General features: G+C 36.5%; 4 protein-coding genes across 8 annotated transcripts; 2 read left to right on the top strand and 2 right to left on the bottom strand.

The window, feature by feature from the left end:
* The first annotated feature begins 376 nt into the window (after positions 1-376).
* Positions 377-2,643, top strand: LOC112461531 (mitochondrial import receptor subunit TOM20 homolog). The gene is made up of 4 exons (XM_025026800.1): positions 377-589; positions 919-1,010; positions 1,105-1,278; positions 1,353-2,643. Exons 1-4 carry the CDS (start codon positions 463-465, stop codon positions 1,395-1,397), a joined length of 438 nt encoding a protein of 145 aa, XP_024882568.1. The 5' UTR covers positions 377-462; the 3' UTR covers positions 1,398-2,643.
* Positions 2,644-3,121: 478 nt separating this feature from the next.
* LOC112461529 (porphobilinogen deaminase) lies at positions 3,122-7,058 on the bottom strand. The gene is made up of 6 exons (XM_025026795.1): positions 6,633-7,058; positions 5,915-5,987; positions 5,358-5,541; positions 4,519-4,789; positions 4,125-4,441; positions 3,122-3,988 (listed from the first exon to the last, which is right to left on the bottom strand). Exons 1-6 carry the CDS (start codon positions 6,702-6,704, stop codon positions 3,814-3,816), a joined length of 1,092 nt encoding a protein of 363 aa, XP_024882563.1. The 5' UTR covers positions 6,705-7,058; the 3' UTR covers positions 3,122-3,813.
* A 41-nt stretch (positions 7,059-7,099) lies between these two features.
* On the top strand, positions 7,100-10,046 carry LOC112461528 (probable ATP-dependent RNA helicase DDX49). Of its 2 annotated transcripts, none has more exons than XM_025026794.1 (7): positions 7,100-7,192; positions 7,307-7,548; positions 7,927-8,120; positions 8,494-8,838; positions 8,912-9,084; positions 9,183-9,538; positions 9,625-10,046. In XM_025026794.1, exons 2-7 carry the CDS (start codon positions 7,476-7,478, stop codon positions 9,906-9,908), a joined length of 1,425 nt encoding a protein of 474 aa, XP_024882562.1. In that variant the 5' UTR covers positions 7,100-7,192; positions 7,307-7,475; the 3' UTR covers positions 9,909-10,046. The 2 variants fall into 2 exon arrangements, with proteins under 2 accessions (XP_024882562.1, XP_024882560.1); XM_025026792.1 differs by having other exon boundaries at positions 7,109-7,192; positions 7,303-7,548.
* On the bottom strand, positions 9,934-14,421 carry LOC112461530. Of its 4 annotated transcripts, XM_025026797.1 has the most exons (8): positions 14,324-14,421; positions 12,147-12,384; positions 11,980-12,068; positions 11,713-11,844; positions 11,342-11,614; positions 10,916-11,184; positions 10,664-10,841; positions 9,934-10,596 (listed from the first exon to the last, which is right to left on the bottom strand). In XM_025026797.1, exons 4-8 carry the CDS (start codon positions 11,800-11,802, stop codon positions 10,456-10,458), a joined length of 951 nt encoding a protein of 316 aa, XP_024882565.1. In that variant the 5' UTR covers positions 11,803-11,844; positions 11,980-12,068; positions 12,147-12,384; positions 14,324-14,421; the 3' UTR covers positions 9,934-10,455. The 4 variants fall into 4 exon arrangements, with proteins under 4 accessions (XP_024882565.1, XP_024882566.1, XP_024882567.1 ...); XM_025026798.1 differs by lacking the exon at positions 14,324-14,421 and having other exon boundaries at positions 12,139-12,678; XM_025026799.1 differs by lacking the exon at positions 14,324-14,421 and having other exon boundaries at positions 11,968-12,068; positions 12,147-12,678.
* Positions 14,422-18,644: the final 4,223 nt, after the last annotated feature.

Here is an 18,644-nt window from a genome sequence, read left to right as displayed (position 1 = left end):
TTGTCCAATGAGACGCGAGCTGTCTGTAAAAATATTTTAATTAATTTCTTCAGAATTTCAAGAGAATTATTAGAATAATCGGAAGAATATATTTTTATAGAAAATAGCGAAAATTACTGCAAATAATATTTATTAATATAATTTGATATTGATATCGCGATCACGGAAAATTATAGGAAAATCATCAGGAAAATGTATTCCGATAATGATTCGAAAATATTATTGATTTTCTTCGGTCTTCAATTTCGTCCGGACGGAGATTTTGTACGAAATCGAATGAAATTATTCCAATCCGCGATCTAGGGCTTTCATCGAACTCAGGTTGACGCGTCTGCGTGCAAACATTGCGCGGGCATGTTCAGCGCGCACGACAGGAAAAGCAACCTTTTCCATGATGGCCGAGGTTTCGACAAGGGTCTCGTGAATTATCTGCAATAACACCGGTGATTTGTATATTATAGAATGACCATGATTTCCAAAACCGCGGTCGGCATTGCCGTCGGCATCGCCGGGATCCTCGTCGGCTACTGCTTCTACTTCGACCAGAAACGCCGCAGCGATCCCGATTTCAAAAAGAAGCTCCGCGAACGTAAGCCTCAGAGACCCTTTTTTCACTCGCGTGCACACTCGGCACGCGTGATCTCTCGTTGCGGTGACGTACGTTTCTAGATAAACCGAGCACGTTTGTCAGAACGATTTTTCTTGATAACTCGCACCGCGTCGTTTGTGCTACGGTCCATTTTATGTTCAGATTTAGCGTGAGAGGTGCTATTTATATACTAAAGAATCTTCCCGTTATAATATTGATTATTGCATTAGAATTGCAATTGTACACAACATTCTGCAGTGTCCGGGATTATAAAAAATGTACTCGCTCTTTTATTTCTCCATGGGAAAAATTCTATTTTTATTTCATAGGTAGAAGAGTCAAGAAGCAAGCGAAGAAGGCTTCCTCCAAGATACCGGACTTGAAGGATCACGAATTGGTGCAGAAATTCTTCTTGCAAGAGGTAAAACTTGCTGTCAATTTTACCGTGTGCAAATATATCTAGCTTTAATCTTTTTTAGGTTCATTTAAACATTTAAACATGTTACACTGTTTAGGTACAACTTGGGGAAGAATTGCTGGCCTGCGGCGAGATAGATGGTGGAGTCGAGCACTTGGCTAATGCAGTGGCAGTCTGTGGACAACCAGCCCAGTTGTTGACAGTTCTGCAGAAGACTCTGCCGCCACCAATTTTCCAGATTCTGGTGCAGCGACTACCCGTCGTCGGCCAGGTACGGATTTGTTTGAAAGAAAATATTATTGAAATGAGGTAACATTTTTTTTATTCTGCCTGCTTTTTTTACAGAAGATAGCATCGCAAACTCAAATGGCGGAAGAGGACGTTGAGTAGAGGAATATAAAATTTCGTTGACAATTCTCAAATAAAATTTGAAATTAGTAAAGAGTCTGGTCATTTTTGCACAATATGGGTGCGAATATAGTTTACATCTAAAAAAAATCCTACAATTATACAACTTGTTGTTCCCGTATTGAACTTCCATCTTGGTAGATGTGTGTAACAACCTTAAGAAATTTTTACAAATATTCAGTATTTTATTTTGTTATAAGCGGATTTTTATATCCGTTTATTTAAATAAAATGAATTTTAATCGAACAGCGATTCTGACAGATTTTTGACAGATGTTAAGCTTATAGAATAGAATATTCTGATATCAAATCAAGATTGAATTTCTTCGCGATGTTAATTGTATTATTGTATGTTAGAAGATATAAAGATCTTTCTAGTTCACATAAGGCTCTAAATATCTCCACAAAAAGTATATTCGATACAAAATCTTGCACGTTGTTAAAATATTTATAATATTTTAATAGATTTAAAATGTGTGAAATATGATTGTGTATGTAGTCACTTGTTCTTATTTGTATTGATTTTATATTCTGAGAAAAATGTGAAATTTATCCTTAATGGCCTACGTTTGTTTACATATCCTATTTTTACCAATTATATTTTCTAATCCCAAGAAGAAATTTTGGTGTTTCATGTACATGATATGTAATTGTTTTGTGTTACATATTAAAGTTAAACAAGTTATTATACAAGTTTTATCAAAACATGATAAATTTCTAAGCAGATTACATAAAGCTCTAGTCCGATTCCGAGAAACGTGTCACGTATGTGTTCAGGGAATTGACGCTAATAAAATAAATTAGTAATATTTATTATATGTTTTGATTAGCTATGTGTTTAATAGAATACGTTGTCACTATCACATTTGCAATACTGATGAGCATATACGTTGCCTTACCTTGGTGTAGTAAATGTGGAAAAGTGACTTGTACAACACTGTTAATCTACGGATCCAATTGTAATCTTGTACAATTATTGTAATCACCTAACTATGATGTTGACATCTAGTATGTTGCTCATTCATTATCAAAAATATGAAAAGTTTATCTGGTATCAGATGCATTATTATATTCTGGAGGCATTTACAAAAGTATATACAGTTGGAAGATTACTGTAAGTCTTCTGATGCGTATCGCTATAAATATACATATACGTATTTTGTAGATAAAACCTCTATAATGTCGCTATAAATTATTTTAAATATAAATATACGTTATATCCGAAGATATTTAATTCTCTTTTTCTCTAACATATAATAAACAATTCAGATAGTTTTGGTATGAGAAATTATATTCTTATAAAAGATATATTATTATAAAAAAAAGAAATAGTTTCTATACACACATAATATATTTGAAATTCTATCAAATAAACATAAACTAAAGAAATAAAATAGATATTTACTGTGCGCGATCTGACATTAAATTTCTGTTTGAAATAAGATGGTCGAGATAAAATATAAAACTTCTTTATTTATATATAATAACGTTATGTATAAATTTTTTCTATTATAGTTCCCCACATTTGTAATTATATGTCTACAAAGTGTTGTACACAAGAAACATCTTCATGATCGGCATATATATATATATATATATATATATATATGCATAAATAATAGACGGAAAACCCAATTATGAAATTATATAATGTTCTTACTTAATACCTTGTAATTTTACATAAGATGTTAATAATACCTCAAAATGTAAAATAATCAAAAATCAATTTAATTTCTTAAAATAAAACAAAAAATTCAACAGAATCAGAAATATACATACTCGTGAGCTATATGTTTAGAAATTGTGCATGTACAAAATTTTATTGTTATAATCTGTTTAACGCAAACGGGATTATATGTATATATATCACGTTGATTGTTACATGATCTATACATGGCAGTGTTTTGCAATAAACTATTATTTTCAGTAATAAAATATCTATGTAATATTTGCATCGTCAACAATAATTATGGATTATTTGTATAACAATAAATTGAACATATAATCCTTACATCACTCGTACAATTAATCAAAACAGACATACATCATATAAGAATTTCAGTGATTTATATTACATACCATTATATGATTATTTCCAATATTTTTCACTGTTATAATTACAATTATTTTTACCAATTAAATAGAATAAACAAAATGGTGTATGAGATACACAAAAGCAGAACTCAGAAAAGCAACGATACAAAAAACAATACGATTTGTACTTCAATCAAGTTTTCCATCTTGAGCATATACAAGTAGAAATGTATGATGGATATCTACAGTCATCGGGCATCGATCGGTGAATTATTGATAATTGTCACTTATTTTTACATTAACATACATTCTAAGCGCACATTTGCAGCCACAGGAACCAAAATACAAATTTATATTTGACACAATTATTTTGAATCTAAGACTTCATTTCTAGCTTGTGACATTACGTCGAGAGCGTTTTTCTTTATAAGACTGTTGGCCAATTTTATACCAAGCTGTTCTGCAGCAAAAAGACTTATACTGCTTACTTTATTGGGAACAACGCTACAGTAAAGGCGGGGTTCCTGATATGGGCATTTCCTATTGTAAGAAAAAAAAAAGAAATTAAATATAAAATTAATAAAATTTGCATTGTGCTCAAAAATATACATTGATAACATAGAGTCGATATCAACATGTGCGAATCTTAAACATGTAAAAATCATGTTTAACTCACCTAGGAGGCTCACCATCATCATTGGGTAAATAAAATTTGCTTTTCACAGTATCGGTAACCAAAGTTTGACCATCTAGAGACCATACAGCACCGGTAATCGTCAACTCGTTCTTTTTCAAAGATGAAGCCACTGCGACTGGTGCGGAACAACCGCCACCAAGAGTTTTTAGAAATGAACGCTCGCATACGCATCTCAATATGGTTTCTAAATCAAACAACGATTCCAAGAGAGAACGTATTTCCCAATCGGATTCTCGACATTCAACACCCAATGCACCCTGGCCGACAGCGTAAAGAGCTTCCTCGGGTTCCAGAAGCTAGAAGAGTACGTATATTAATCCAAGCAAATTTTACAGAATACCAAAGTTAAATGCGAGATAAAAGATCATCATACCTGACTTATTCTGTTTTTCCAGCCCATCCTTTTTAAACCGGCAGCAGCCAATATTATCGCGGCGTACGGGCCATTTTCATCGTCTAGTTTTTTCAATCTCGTGTTCAAGTTACCGCGAATGTTCTCTACCTTTAAATGCGGCATATTCCGTGACAATTGTGCGGACCTACGTAAAGAACTAGTACCTATAACACTACCCTTTGGCAATGATGATAATGTCTTATCTTTGTACTTCTTCGACATAACCACTGCGTCGCGTGGGTCTTCACGTCTACAAAAATACGTTATCTATTGGCATTGATAAATATTAATATCAAATTTTTTACAGTCTAATGTATATATTTAAAATATAAATATTGGATATTTCATAAAGAATTTATTTTTTACAAGTGAAAAATTTATACACAGATCCGGCAATTATCGTACAATTAGTTTAATAGCTTAAGCAAATAACTTGAAAGTAAATTATCATATTTATTTTAATGACAAGCTTGAAAATTAACTAGAATTGATAATCCCGATAAAGCAATCGAGGTCACAATTCCCATGTTGCAAGTGACTGACATTGCATATAGTTTAAGCACGTATTGTTTTGGAGTATCAATAGAGAATATTCTACGGGCAGATGTTTCTTTCATAAGCACGATAGCACACGTATATGCATTTAAATTTTAAATGAAGTCTCCATCTTGGAACAGTGAAGCATATGCAAAATAGCAAAGTCAGCACTTGCTCAGGAGAAACAAGGTAGTCCGGACGAATATAATATTACAAGTAATTTATGACAGAACAGCTAGAATTTTTCAAAGTTCCAAACTTACTGTCAGAAAAAAGCTTACTTTAATATTGCACCTAGGGCCATTCCTGCCGGCAGTGTCGTTGGCAAATCTTTCAATGAGTGCACCACAAAATCAATGCGACCACTTTCCAAAGCTAGCTCCAGCTCCTCGGTAAACAGGGACTTCTCGCCGATCTTCGGTAAAGACTTGTCTAGAATCTTGTCCCCCTTAGTATCCATCGTTACTGCAATGATTACAATTTGATAAAATAAAAAGTTTCTAATTTTATAGAAGCGCATATACAGTTTAATATATATATACATGTTCTTTTGCTGATAAATAAATATAATAAGATAAAAAGCACTTCATTATATGCCAGTCATGTAACGTGTGTGAGAAAGCTATATTTATCACAAGTACTTCAAATGCGTATGTAATGATATGCAGTCAAACGGAGGAAAAGAAGCCGAGAGATTATCACGTATGATATTCGAGAAATTGTGAAATCTAAACTCTTAAACTTCTTCAAATTTATTAAAGTTATACAGAGAATAACTGATACAACAGCCAATGATGCGTACCATTGTATTGGATATTGCATACGCATATTTGCCTACCTATTTCGAATTCTTTTTTTGGATGAACTTCTGTCAGGCATTGTATCACGTGTCTGGTTTGTATCAAGGCCAACTAAAAGAGTTTAAAAAATACATTATTCACCGAGATAGAAAAAGACGCTTATTTGCAATGTAAAAATCAAGCCGTATAATAAAATACAATAAAAAATATATATAATTATATGCAAATTAATTGTAATAATAAAATATGTACAAAATTATATAGTGCTATAACGTTTTAATGACATTTAGAAAAAAACTAATTAGAAAAAATTATTTAGAAAAAACTATTTTGCAATATCTCTTGGATAAAAGATTAAATACCAAATCATTGTAAATCGTCAGACGAAGGAAAAAAAATAAAAAAGTCGCTGAGTAATCTCGCGCAAAGAGGCACGAGCAGACGAGCACCGTCAAGACGCGCAGCAATTGATTATATAAAATTAACAATTGTCACATCTATAAGAAATGACTTGCATATAGAGTCAGTTGTTAGCAGAAAGAGCACGGGGATCATTGTTGACGTAATAATTACACGCTCAAAAGCGTAGACACGCGCAGCCGCTCTCGCGTTCGAGAGCACAACGGAAGTTAGGAAACTTCATATGAGGATCGTCGATCGATATCAGAAACATCTGTTCGCGCGCGACCCACGGTTTTCCTGTTTCCCAAAACTAATTTTCCTATCGGATGGAAAAGCGAAAGTTCGCAGACCTACCTCGCTTTTTCGAGATCCAACTTTGATTACGTCACGTTTCTTATCGTTGTCCATCGTCCACGTTTCGGACATTAGGTGATCGTGTAGCTTTGAAATGTATTAGGTACGAGACATGAAGATCGAGAGATAAAGATTGGAGAAGGGAAGTGAAGGAGAGAGAGAGAGACTGTAATCAGGTCGAGGAACTGCGAGGAACGTGAGCACTTTCACTGGGGAACCGCGCGCTTAACCTTAATAACTTTTTGCGCTTTTGCGAGCGAATTGCGCGAAGAATGAAGGTAAAAATGAGATGGGGGATAATGTGCGTGGGGTTAAAGTTACGTTCTTTCACAGTCACTGGCACTGCAGCAGAATGTGAAATTGATTAGGGAAGATCCGGAGGAGCGACGGTGATGGAAACTATACTTCCGTCATGGTGAACGCAACGCGACTGACAATCACTGACAGTGATGGTTTCTAACGTGCCGTTAGAGCTCCAGACTCCGAACTCCGGAACCGGTTCGCGCGGTTAATGTACGAATCATCTACATACAAGTGCAGTCGGTAACCCGTCTCATAGGGTAACAATTGTCAATACGTATATTACAAATTACACGTGCTAGGCATGCTGGCCGTATATAAAAAACCTGACAAGCCATTAACATATAAGAAGCGTTATTATAACCCAAAGGCAGGGTTGAAGGTTGAAGGTTGAAGGCGCTAACGAGCCTAATCTAAAAGGAGCAAAACAAAAAAAAAACATAAGAAGTAAGAAGAAGAAGACAAATGACACATGCTAAGGTGCATGAGTTCTGATGAGCTCGGATCGACGAGTAACCGGAGTAACGACATTCGAGTAACAACATGAGTGAAGAAGTTAAAGATTTCTCGCACTTGAAACTGAATTCTTGGCTCCTCGCTCAATGCGAGTCCATGGGTGAGTAGTTTTCTACAAAAATAACATGTTTTTCCAGAAAATGTTATAATGGCCAGTCTCTCTACAATGAGTCGTTAGTCAGATGTCGGAAGAAATAGTTATAAGCGTATTGTAAGCAATCGAAGGCCTGTAATCGGTGATCGTAAGAGATGGCATTTGGCCAATCGCTTATGATTGCCGATTACAGACTTCCGATCGCCTTATGACACGTTTATGACTTTTTTCGACTCTCTTCCGACATCTGACTAACGACTAACGACTCATTGTAGACTGGCCATAATGGTTATAAAGAGTTACAAGGAATGATCATATCGAATAATATTCAGGACGTTAAACTTTGCGAAATTGACGAAACTATACAGCTATTTGTTTGTTTAGGTTTAAAAAAGCCAACGCCGATTCAGCAGAATTGCATTCCTCAAATACTGACGGGCAAAGATTGCATAGGCTGCGCCAAGACCGGTAGTGGCAAAACTCTAGCATTTGCCCTGCCTGTTTTGCAAAAATTATGCGAGGATCCGTATGGTATATTTGCTCTTGTGTTAACGCCAACGAGGGAACTAGCTTTTCAGGTGATACATTTTACTTTCTTCTTGTTGTTACTTGCAATATAAATTGTTTTATATGTATTTGTGAGATTTGTCAAATCATCTCATAAGTAACGTAGTAATTTTATATACTTTAAAATAGTAGAAAATAATTTTGATTGTGTACTGCATTGTATATGTATGGTATATCGTAACCAAAGGATAGAAAATTTACTAGAAAGATGGAAAGAAAGAGAGAAAGAAATAACAAATATCTAATTGATCAAAACTTTAGTAGTTCTATTATGTTTATTTAAATAAATTGTATTACTCTTGGAATGATGTGATATTTTTACAAAACAGCCATGCTTGCAGTTAATTATAATAAATCTTATTATATTTAATGGAATTATTTTAGATTGCTGATCAGTTTGCTGCTATTGGCAAGGCTATCAACCTGAAAAAATGTGTGATTGTTGGTGGCATGGATATGGTGGCACAAGGATTGGAATTGTCGAAACAGCCACATATAGTTGTAGCTACACCGGGTCGACTAGCAGATCATTTGGACAGTTGCGATACGTTCTCCCTGCAGAAGATCAAATTTTTAGTGGTGGATGAGGCTGATAGACTGCTCGGTGGCCATTTCGATGAACAGCTTAAGAAAATTTTTGCTGCCTTACCCAAGCAGAAACAAGTATTGTTCTTCAGCGCTACAATGACAGACGCTCTTGGCAAAGTGCAGCAAATAGCTTCTGATAAGGTATATCTCGATAATACAACTGTATGTTATGTTACATTACGACTAGCAGGAATGAAAATGACAACTTTTCTAGGTTTTTACATGGCAAGAGGAAGATGACGCTGGTATTGCCACAGTAAAGGAATTGGATCAACGTTACGTGTTGTGTCCTAAGGATGTGCTCGATTCGTATCTGATAGAAGTAATTAGGACATTTCGCGCCACCGATAAAAATGGTTCCATCATGATATTCACGGATACTTGCCGGTAAAGAATACACGTGCTCTTGTCACGTAACATAAAAGATGCTTCAAAGATTACGTATCTAGATCTAATAATATATTATTATTTTGTGTTGTATTTAGACAGTGTCAATTATTATCAATGACGTTGAATGATGTTGGATTTACGAACGTGGCTCTTCACGGGATGATTAAGCAAAACGAACGTTTAGCAGCGCTAAACAAGTTCAAGTCAAACCACGTACAGATATTAATTGCTACCAATGTCGCGGCGAGAGGCCTCGATATTCCCACGGTGGAATTAGTCATTAATCATACAATACCGAATGTACCGAAGGAATACATTCATAGAGTCGGTAGAACAGCTCGCGCAGGTAAAAACGGTATGGCGATAAGCTTGGTAACTCCACACGATATCAAATTATTGCACGCGATCGAAGATGCCATAGGTACTAAATTAACGGAATACAAAGTAGACGGTGAGTACATGTCCTATTTTGCGATCCTTTTTTTTTCAATAAAGATAGCTCAAAATCACATCTGATCATCCCTTAATTGATGCTAGACAAGGAAATCGTTACGATCTTGACGCAAATATCGGTGGCAAAACGGGAAGCGGAAATCAAATTGGATGAAACTGATTTTTACGAAAAGAAAAAGATCTATAAACAAAAAAAGTTAATCTTAGAAGAATTAGGAGGAGGCCAACCTCCGGATGAGGTGATAGATGACTGGAAGGAGGAGAGAAAGAAACGTAGAAAGGAGAAGAGAAAAGAGCGAAGAAACGAAAATTTTAAGTTTCTTGAGACACAGCGGTTTGTGTTAAAACACACACAACCTAATATATAATATATGTAATAAAAGACACCAAATGTACAACATACTTTATGCCTGTTTGTATAACTTGTGATACAATAATAAGTAATACTAGTGTTATCTTTTTACCACAGTTGTATTAATTCATTAAAGAAGAAAAAAAAGTAAAAATACTTTGTGTCTTGCGCCCAAATTGCACCATATTACAATTTATATTTAAATAATAACTAATAATGCACATTGTACTAAGTGCATAATTACTTCAAAGACAAATGTACAAAAATATGTGACTAAGGTATGTTTTTTTTATCGTTTTTAAAGACGTTTTTAACGTTTTATTTTTGTTTCGTTAAACTTGGTATTAACTACTCGCAAAGTTTTATATAAATATCTTGTAAATTTAAATATTTATAAAACCATCTACTCTGATGTCACCTACATCTATGTATATTATGTCTGTGTGGCAAGTGCTGGATATTACAAATGTATGGAATAAAATGTAATTGAAAAGGCAACTTTATATATAAAAAGAAATATCATACGGCTATGTGTGAAGAGAATTAACACGCTTTTAAGATATTTAGAGGCGCGCTCTAATCTTTTCTTCGTTCTGTATTAAGTTTAATTTTTGTAAGAAGGCGTAGAGCTCGGCAACGTATTCCTTAGGATACGTGTAGAAGTGGGCAACGTGCGGCGACTCCTCGAATATCTTCATGTACGTCTGCAACATATAAATGCATACGTCTCTCACGTGATTCTCTCATGAGCCAGCAAACGCGAGGCGTTACCTTTATTCCTAAAGATTCCCAGTTATCGCGCAAAGACAAATTGCTGGTTACAGCTCCAACAGGATCGGTTTTGCTCATGAATAGTAATGCTGGCACCCTTACACTGGTGGTATGAAATATCTGACTGGATCGAATGTAATACTGTGTCGCTTGCTGATGGAATGTCTTCATATGATATCTAAAAAGTAACTTGATATTAATTAGAGATACTTATTTGTTTGGTGTTTGATCTTATCCCTGTTGCTTACTTACTCTACGTATTTCTGTAGCACAGATTGCAGCACCGTGTTTTTCGGGAATACCGCACGAGGAAAACCAATCGCGATCTGACTGACATCGGCTATACTGTCCCACACTTGTCCGACAATTCTGTCAGTAATGTTATTGTATTTATCCTTATTGGTTTCTATCAAATCTAAAGCTTCACCCCACATGTAACCGCCTACCGAAAACCCGTGTAACAGAATTTGTTGGTAACTTTCATTTTGCTTTAAGAAAGTTAACAAATCCGCTGCCACTAGCTGAAAACAAACTTCGAAAATTGTAACAAATGGATTTTAAATCCATCTTGGACGATTTACGATTTGCGACAGAATTCTATTTACAGTTTATACATAAAGTAGAGACTCGTGTAACAAATTGTAAATTGTCTAAAGCAGATCTACCATGTGTACTTACTCTAGAGCCCTTCACAGGCCACATAAGCTGCCAAGGCGTAAGGGATACCACTGCCACGTCAAAACCTTGTTCCATATACAAATTAACAAACTTCATGACGTGTTGTCGCTTTGATAACAGCCAAGTGAGGATAACCAACAAAGGACGATTATTTGCTAGATTTATATTCTGAGCAACGTTCTTGGACGATATAATACGACTATCTTGCGTAAGAAACTCAATGTTCTTCGAGACATGGTGCGAGGATATCATGCGTGTTAATTGTCCGATACCCTGAAAGAAATGGCAAACGTGATAACGCAAAGTGAGCAAACGTAGCATGATTAACATATGTCATGATAACAACAATTGCAAATAGAAGAATGTATTACCAAGTATGGGTTACGTTTTAATAGCTGTGACTGCGCGCATAGGCTAATCTGCCTTCCCGAAAAGGCATTGCACAAAGCCCTGGCCATCATTGTGACAAAGAATTCGCCGTCTTTCTCTCGTACACCTTACACCTACAACAAGAAAATATTATAAGAGATTAATCACTTTTGGAATATAACGAGCAACGAAAGTCTAAGCGGAGCGTCAAGATCTACACTCGCAATTGATATTCCAATCCACTGAATTAATGTTACATCAATTTTTACCAGTCGACTTCCTCAAGGATCCCACTCGGCAGGCAAATCGAACGAACACCACTGTGTGTTTATTGCTTCAGTACTTAGTTCCGTCGACTCTGCATAATGAACGATTCCTTATGATTGGTTTGTCGATTATACTTGACATAATTATCTTATCTCCCCCACCTTCCTACCTTCCCTCACTCTTCCTCTGGGTCGATTCGAAACTTTCGAAAGGATCAAATTCCACTCGGGCAACTGATTTGCATTTTCCGTCTAGGCGTCAAACGGCTGGCCCGAGAGGCAACAAATCTCTCGGTTATTGGAATGGAACGATGATCAATGCCGCCATTTGTGTGACACAACGTCGACTGGTGGTTTGCCAAAATCACATACGTGCCATTTAAACAGGCACGCACACGCGCACGGGAGCTGTAATGGCAGTACGAGAAGTGCAGACACGTCTAATTTATCGTGAATATCGTTATCCGTTATCGTAATGACTCGACGCATAAAGTCCGAGGTCCGACGACAAACTCGTCCAGCCGGTCCAGCGGCTGGATAAAACCCGTTGCGAGCGTTTATCAAATTTATCTATTACAATACGACAGGTTCCGGTGTCAACCCCCGACGGCGGCGCGCCGCTGAAATGCTCGCTCGGAGTGGATCTCGTCCGGCGGGACGAAGTCTTTCCGCCGCGAGACGCGAGACTGGCCGCTGGCGAGACTACAACAGATTATATACAATACGGCATACACGGCTACACGGCATACGCGCCCGTGCGACGTACACGACCGGATCCCTTATTTTTTTCCCGGGGGTGCGTGAGCGCGCGCGCGCGCACGCGCCGCTCTGGCTCCCGAGGGTTCCACATCTGCGTTCGCGACGAGCAAAGCTTGAAAATCCTACTTGCGATGTAATACGATAATAATAAAATAATATACGCGCGGTATAAAAGAATATATTAGAGCATCGAGATACGCGGCGCAAAAAATCGTAGACGGAATTAAACGCGTCAGATTTCTACTTTGAAGCTCGAATTATAGATCGGCTGAATAATATGGGCTTTAAGTGGCGAACAAAGCGGAGACAGAGAAGACGTACGTGAAGTACGCTGAATGGTGTATTTCGAAAGAGGGTCTGCCCTTTTCAATCCGGTCTCCTCTTAATTCTTCACGCGTACTGATAAATAATACTCATTTCAAACGATCTATAATTTGTGCGAGATTTTAAACAAAGCAGAGATAAACACGCGAATACCTATGCGGAAATTTCCGTAAAAATCTTGATAGAAGACGAAACATTCAAACATTTCAGTCTCACGTTTTTCAAAGTACAATGATCAAGACAATGGAAGAACGTTCACATATATTTAAAACGAATGAGATAATTTTTATATTTAATTTACATTATAACTTTTACTTTCCACGGTCTAGACACGACGTTTACATATATAAAAAGCTTGAAAGAAAAAAAGAAACTGAATAATGAGGCAATTTGTATAATTTGCATAACGCGTTCGATACTATAAATCATTTAACATTGAATTGTGACCTTCAAGACTACGCGTAAAATTTATTTCGATGACTTTGAAATTTCAAAATTTATCAATTCACGTAAAAATATGAATATAAAATTAATTGAATGTGACAGCGATGAAAACATTAATATTTTCCCAACTTTTATCAATATGTCATTATATAATGCTATGCAAGAATATAGAGTCATGCTTGCATAAATACTTATACATTCTTGAAGCGTTTATTCAACAAAAGTTAATCGAAATGCAGTAATAATCTCTCGCTATAAACATTGCCTCATTCCAATCGATTTTATTAGAATAATATAACGTAGGTAATGTACACATATTTCTATCGAAATGGAATTTTAATCGCGCGTAAACGAGAGCGCCCAGATAACACACTGTCCAAAATCGGGACATGAGACGTCTTCAAAACGTCATCTTATAAACATCTTATAAAACATCTTAATTACGTTAAGACGTCTTATGTCGATTTTGAACATTGTCATCTGGGCGTTGTCTGATTTGCGCAAAAAGCACGGTATGCTCGAGAACGCATTCCCGGCATTTCTCGTTCTTCCGTGAAATTGCTAGGGAGGCAAAATGAAGAAGACGATAAAGAGCACCTTGGCTCAGCCGTCCTTGGTCGTTGTTCCACGGTGAGGTCAACGGTCTCGGAAAAGGAAAGGTGCACTGAATTTATTACTCGCGCTACGTGCGTCCCGTTGATACTCTCGCAACTCCAATTCTCCTTTTTTTTTCTTCTCCTCCACGCACTCGCAAAACGAGAAACGCGCGTTCTAACGACGACAGTCGAACGAACCGACGACGATTTATTTAATTACTTACACTCCGGTCGATGCTTCGCAATCCACCAGTCGACGAGCCAGTCAGACGGGCGGCCGGACGGCTTTTGTCGCATGCATGCCCGTCGCCAGAGTTGCTTAACGCGACGGCCGCGCTGCGTTTTGCAGTTGCGCCCGACGCCGCGTGTCTCGTGGATGACACTTCTTCTTTCGTGCAGGATGCCAGTCTCCGGGCATGCAACGTTTTGCTAAATAGATCCTCAAGGTCCTGAGTCACCGGTGACGCTGTGATTTCAGGCGCCGCGCCGCGCGCCGGTCGGGCTGTCGCACGCTACACGTGTACCGTTACGTACCGCGACGTGCCATCGTAGAATTTTAAGATTTCTAATATCCTCGAGACTTCCCCTAAGTTATATTACTTCCTTCAAGTGTAATATTAGACCTTTTGTCTCGCTATCTATGTTGCACATAAAAAAATGAAAAAGTTTTTCTCCCCGAAATCGTTTGTACAACTGTAATTAGGACTCTTATCTAACAGATATAAACTATTCCTCTTAACTATCGACCCTCATCTTTTTATCTTTTCCAGCAGTTTATATCTTATCGTGCAAAGAAATATTAAAATGAGTTTGCGAATGTTCTTATTCCTTAGAGAGGAATTATTAACATCGTGCGATTGCGTAAAAACTCTATTACCGCGCGTAGTGCAGGCGAGGAATGTTACGAATATATACTGTATATCACTTTGCACATGTAAATCGACTCTCGGAGGTTCGGAAACAGGTTAATTATAATCTTGCGTAACAGCTGTTTCCGAATGCGTTGATGAATATTCCAGTCATTTTAGGATAAAAAACATTTTCGAAATCGTTTTAGCGTCATTTCTGTTTCAAAGAATGTAAACCATTCGTCTAAAAATTCACTTGTGACTGGAAATGTTAATTACATATTGTAATACAAAACATTATATTTGTTTTAATTATATGTGTATAATTATTATATTATCCAGACAGCATTCCACGCTGTGTGGATATATAATCATTGTTATATAATTTTTATATATGTAAAATATACGCAAATTTATTTAATTTATACGGAGATGGAGGATAGAACATGATAGAATGCACAGCGCAATGCGTCCCAGATAGAAGCATCTAACTGTGCATCGGAGCGTAAAGGACCGTGTTAAATAACTTTAATAAACTCCCGACAGGGCTCAATTGATACGCTCGCGTGCAAAGAAGCGCTTCTACATCAAGACGACCAGCTGTTGCATTAAAGTAGCCGGCACGAATGGCATCGATGCGTAGTAAACGTCAAATAAACACGGACGTCACGGAAAAAACGGAATAGCTCTGTCCATTATATTTACACGCATTTTCTCCGTATTCGGGGAAAGACTGAAATTAATGACATTAGCGAAATAATGGTCAAGTACGATAGTAAATTAATGATGATACCATTACCGATTTTATTTCAGAGGCATTCCTGAGATATAATATTGTTTTTGTTAAGCTTTCATTAATATATTGCTACGAAACATTCTGCCGTGTGTGTGTGCTAAAAAAACGTAGCTTTTTAAGAAAAAAATCACTATCTTCACAATGTTCGAGATAATAATAAACGTAATGAGAAGAGTGGTGATAATGGTATCTGTATAGCAATAGCGAATTAGATCACTTGCACTAGTCTGATCCGATGTATGCTAAAGGCTGGCTATGTATGCAGTTATCTGATAGAAACATAATATCAACATTTTGACCGATAAAATATCTCACGTCAATATTATAACATTTTTAATTGAAGTTATAATATGATATTTTATTAGTTGAAGTGCTTATATTATGCTTTTTCACTTAGATATCTTCACGTATAACAGTCTTCATCGCACTAGAGAACAGACTCGGTGCATGTCTGTCGAAATTGCGCCCTATAGTACAATAAAGACCGTAAAAGGCTTCAACTTCCTATATGCTGTCTGCGGCAGTTTAAAGGATTCAGCACATCGATCGGTTTCGCGCAATTAAGGAACCACATAAATTTAATCTATATTGAAAAAGAAATATATACGTATTCCTTTTTTTTATATAAGTTCCAATAAACTCTTTAATTGCGTGAAATTAGTCGATTTCTAATCTTCTGAAATAATTATTTACGATCTATTAAATCAAATGTAATTTAACATAATGGATCGTCATATCGAATCGACTTCACGAGCACGACAAACAGAAATGACTGATTTGGGTTACACACACATACAGACCCCGGCATTTGTGGTAGCCACGTGAAGGATTTTATTACAGTTTTCGTATGCTATTTAAATATTAAACGATACCTATGTATATGTGTAAATTACGCTTGGACACGACATCGACATAGACTTGTTGGAACATCGTTACGTTAGTGACAAAATACCGAGTAGCGTAAGTAGCGTGTAAAGGTAGTAATCGGTATATAATGACTATTCTAAGTTTCCCCTTACGAAAGAAGTGCTAGAAACACATTTGGTCTAAACGAAGGCTCTTGACTCGGATCTTTGTCTTACATCCCTACGCTACGTGTACCTGTTCTGCAACCTAGACAGATTCCGACCTCATGCGAAACGCAGGAGGGTCGTCGTCCCTATGTATACGAGAGTATAGCTTTACCGACATGATCTTTTTCTTTTTACTGTAACGTCGCGGAAACGCTAGATTTCGCAGTAACTTATTTACAATCCACAGAGATGGTTTTATAATCGCATCGCATGCGCGCTCTCATTGATTTAAGACTGTTACTGTGACTGTGAACGCGTTTCGTACACTTGCGGCTCTTCTTATGCCTTACGCAAAAACAAACGAGCACAACAATGTTAAATCAACGATTACATAATTACGCGGAGGATGATCTTTTACAGGCGTCTCGTGTCACGTCTGATTCTGTGTTGCGCGCGATATAAAGTAGCGACGACTAATTAGTCTCTCTCGTTACAGCCGATCTGATATACCACCCGTAACTTAGCAGTACCTTCTTTACAAGCCATTAATAATAAATTACTTAAGTGTACGTCATATAAAACACACATACGTATGCCTGTGTATAAATAGTTTCTACGCAGTTTTTTTTAGTATGACATAAGGAATTCAATCGTATAATTTAATCGCCACGGAGATATACCGAAAGGGATGTACAAAAAAAATAAAAGCCGTTATTGAAAATTCATATTCTTCGTCGGAGATGGATATGCAAGATCGAAATGCAAAACATTAAATATATTGTGCGTATGACACATTAATAATTTGTATAAGATACGGTATAATGATTCCAATGATCCGCATGAACACAAATAGACGAGTTTTTTGCATATAAATATGTATACATATATATATAATATATATCTCACGTTTTATTTCCTATCCTTTCTCCAATTTCTAAATATCGCGCTACAATAGACTGCCAAATTTATTATAGCATGCGCAGTGTGGCCCCTCGCATAAGAGTGTAAGAGATATTTTCTTTTTCCTGACTATTATAATTCTAGATTCGATTAAATTCGATCCTATGGTCGATCGGTCGTTCACTTTTTTCGCGCTCAAGTGACTGACATAAAAAAATATATCCAGCCACCTTTCCCAATCGGACGAATAGCTATAAAATTACATCTCTCCCTACGCGAATATAGACGTTCAGAATCTCTAAGTCACACTTTTCTCGTACCACAACGTAGACTTCGTTAACGTCGATAAGATTCGTGTAATTTCTTACCGATTACGCTAATCCTTCTAGGTTTTATTCTACAGTTTGATGGCCACAGAAAATTATCCGCTCGTAAATTTACAGGCAACGTTCTTTTCTTGACCTCAAATGACAGAGATGGACGCTTTTCGTTACCCCTTTTGCAATTATTGCGTGATTGTAAATTGTCGTTTTCTGATATCTGTTTGCTTTGCATTTCAATGAGGACAACGAAATTCTTCGTATCATAAAAGTTTGCAGGTGTCACTGTTATATTTACAACAATTTGCATGTTAATCCATTAGAAAAGTATAGAACTAATGTTGTAATGCGCATTGAGTGTTAACTCATCGATATAATTAATGATAAAAATTCTGAAAGAGAAAGTGCTGCACAGAGAATACTTTCTCTTCCGTTGTCTAGTGAACTATCTCTTTGTGACTTCGTCTTTATAATGTGTACTGTGCAATGTTCTCTATATCGTTACATTATATTGTTCGTTGTACATTGGATTCTGTCTCTAGTCAGATAAACGGGTCATCTGCAAACTTCTATAATATACCAAGTTACAATAAAATTATATACAAATGTGCCATTAAATGTTCATAATTAATATAAATATATATCCCCAGGATATATACGTACGCGTA

The sequence above is a fragment of the Temnothorax curvispinosus genome, unplaced genomic scaffold (genome assembly GCF_003070985.1).
Source record: "Temnothorax curvispinosus isolate PA1 unplaced genomic scaffold, ASM307098v1 QBEX01011515.1, whole genome shotgun sequence".
Lineage (NCBI taxonomy): Eukaryota > Metazoa > Arthropoda > Insecta > Hymenoptera > Formicidae > Temnothorax > Temnothorax curvispinosus.
This window is presented reverse-complemented; position numbering and strand designations above follow the sequence as displayed.

What these genes read in the sequence shown, in the direction of transcription:
- LOC112461531 (XM_025026800.1), top strand. Translation starts at nt 463, where the DNA reads ATGACCATGATTTCCAAAACCGCGGTCGGCATTGCCGTCGGCATCGCC. An exon ending in CAAAAAGAAGCTCCGCGAAC is followed by an intron (nt 590 to 918) that starts GTAAGCCTCAGA and finishes TTTATTTCATAG; the next exon opens with GTAGAAGAGTCAAGAAGCAA. An exon ending in AGAAATTCTTCTTGCAAGAG is followed by an intron (nt 1,011 to 1,104) that starts GTAAAACTTGCT and finishes TACACTGTTTAG; the next exon opens with GTACAACTTGGGGAAGAATT.
- LOC112461529 (XM_025026795.1), bottom strand. Translation starts at nt 6,704, where the DNA reads ATGTCCGAAACGTGGACGATGGACAACGATAAGAAACGTGACGTAATC. An exon ending in TTGGATCTCGAAAAAGCGAG is followed by an intron (nt 5,988 to 6,632) that starts GTAGGTCTGCGA and finishes AAACTCTTTTAG; the next exon opens with TTGGCCTTGATACAAACCAG. An exon ending in GGAAAAACAGAATAAGTCAG is followed by an intron (nt 4,442 to 4,518) that starts GTATGATGATCT and finishes GTACTCTTCTAG; the next exon opens with CTTCTGGAACCCGAGGAAGC.
- LOC112461528 (XM_025026794.1), top strand. Translation starts at nt 7,476, where the DNA reads ATGAGTGAAGAAGTTAAAGATTTCTCGCACTTGAAACTGAATTCTTGG. An exon ending in CGAGGGAACTAGCTTTTCAG is followed by an intron (nt 8,121 to 8,493) that starts GTGATACATTTT and finishes GAATTATTTTAG; the next exon opens with ATTGCTGATCAGTTTGCTGC. An exon ending in AGCAAATAGCTTCTGATAAG is followed by an intron (nt 8,839 to 8,911) that starts GTATATCTCGAT and finishes CAACTTTTCTAG; the next exon opens with GTTTTTACATGGCAAGAGGA.
- LOC112461530 (XM_025026797.1), bottom strand. Translation starts at nt 11,802, where the DNA reads ATGATGGCCAGGGCTTTGTGCAATGCCTTTTCGGGAAGGCAGATTAGC. An exon ending in TAAAACGTAACCCATACTTG is followed by an intron (nt 11,615 to 11,712) that starts GTAATACATTCT and finishes CATTTCTTTCAG; the next exon opens with GGTATCGGACAATTAACACG. An exon ending in GGGAATCTTTAGGAATAAAG is followed by an intron (nt 10,597 to 10,663) that starts GTAACGCCTCGC and finishes TATATGTTGCAG; the next exon opens with ACGTACATGAAGATATTCGA.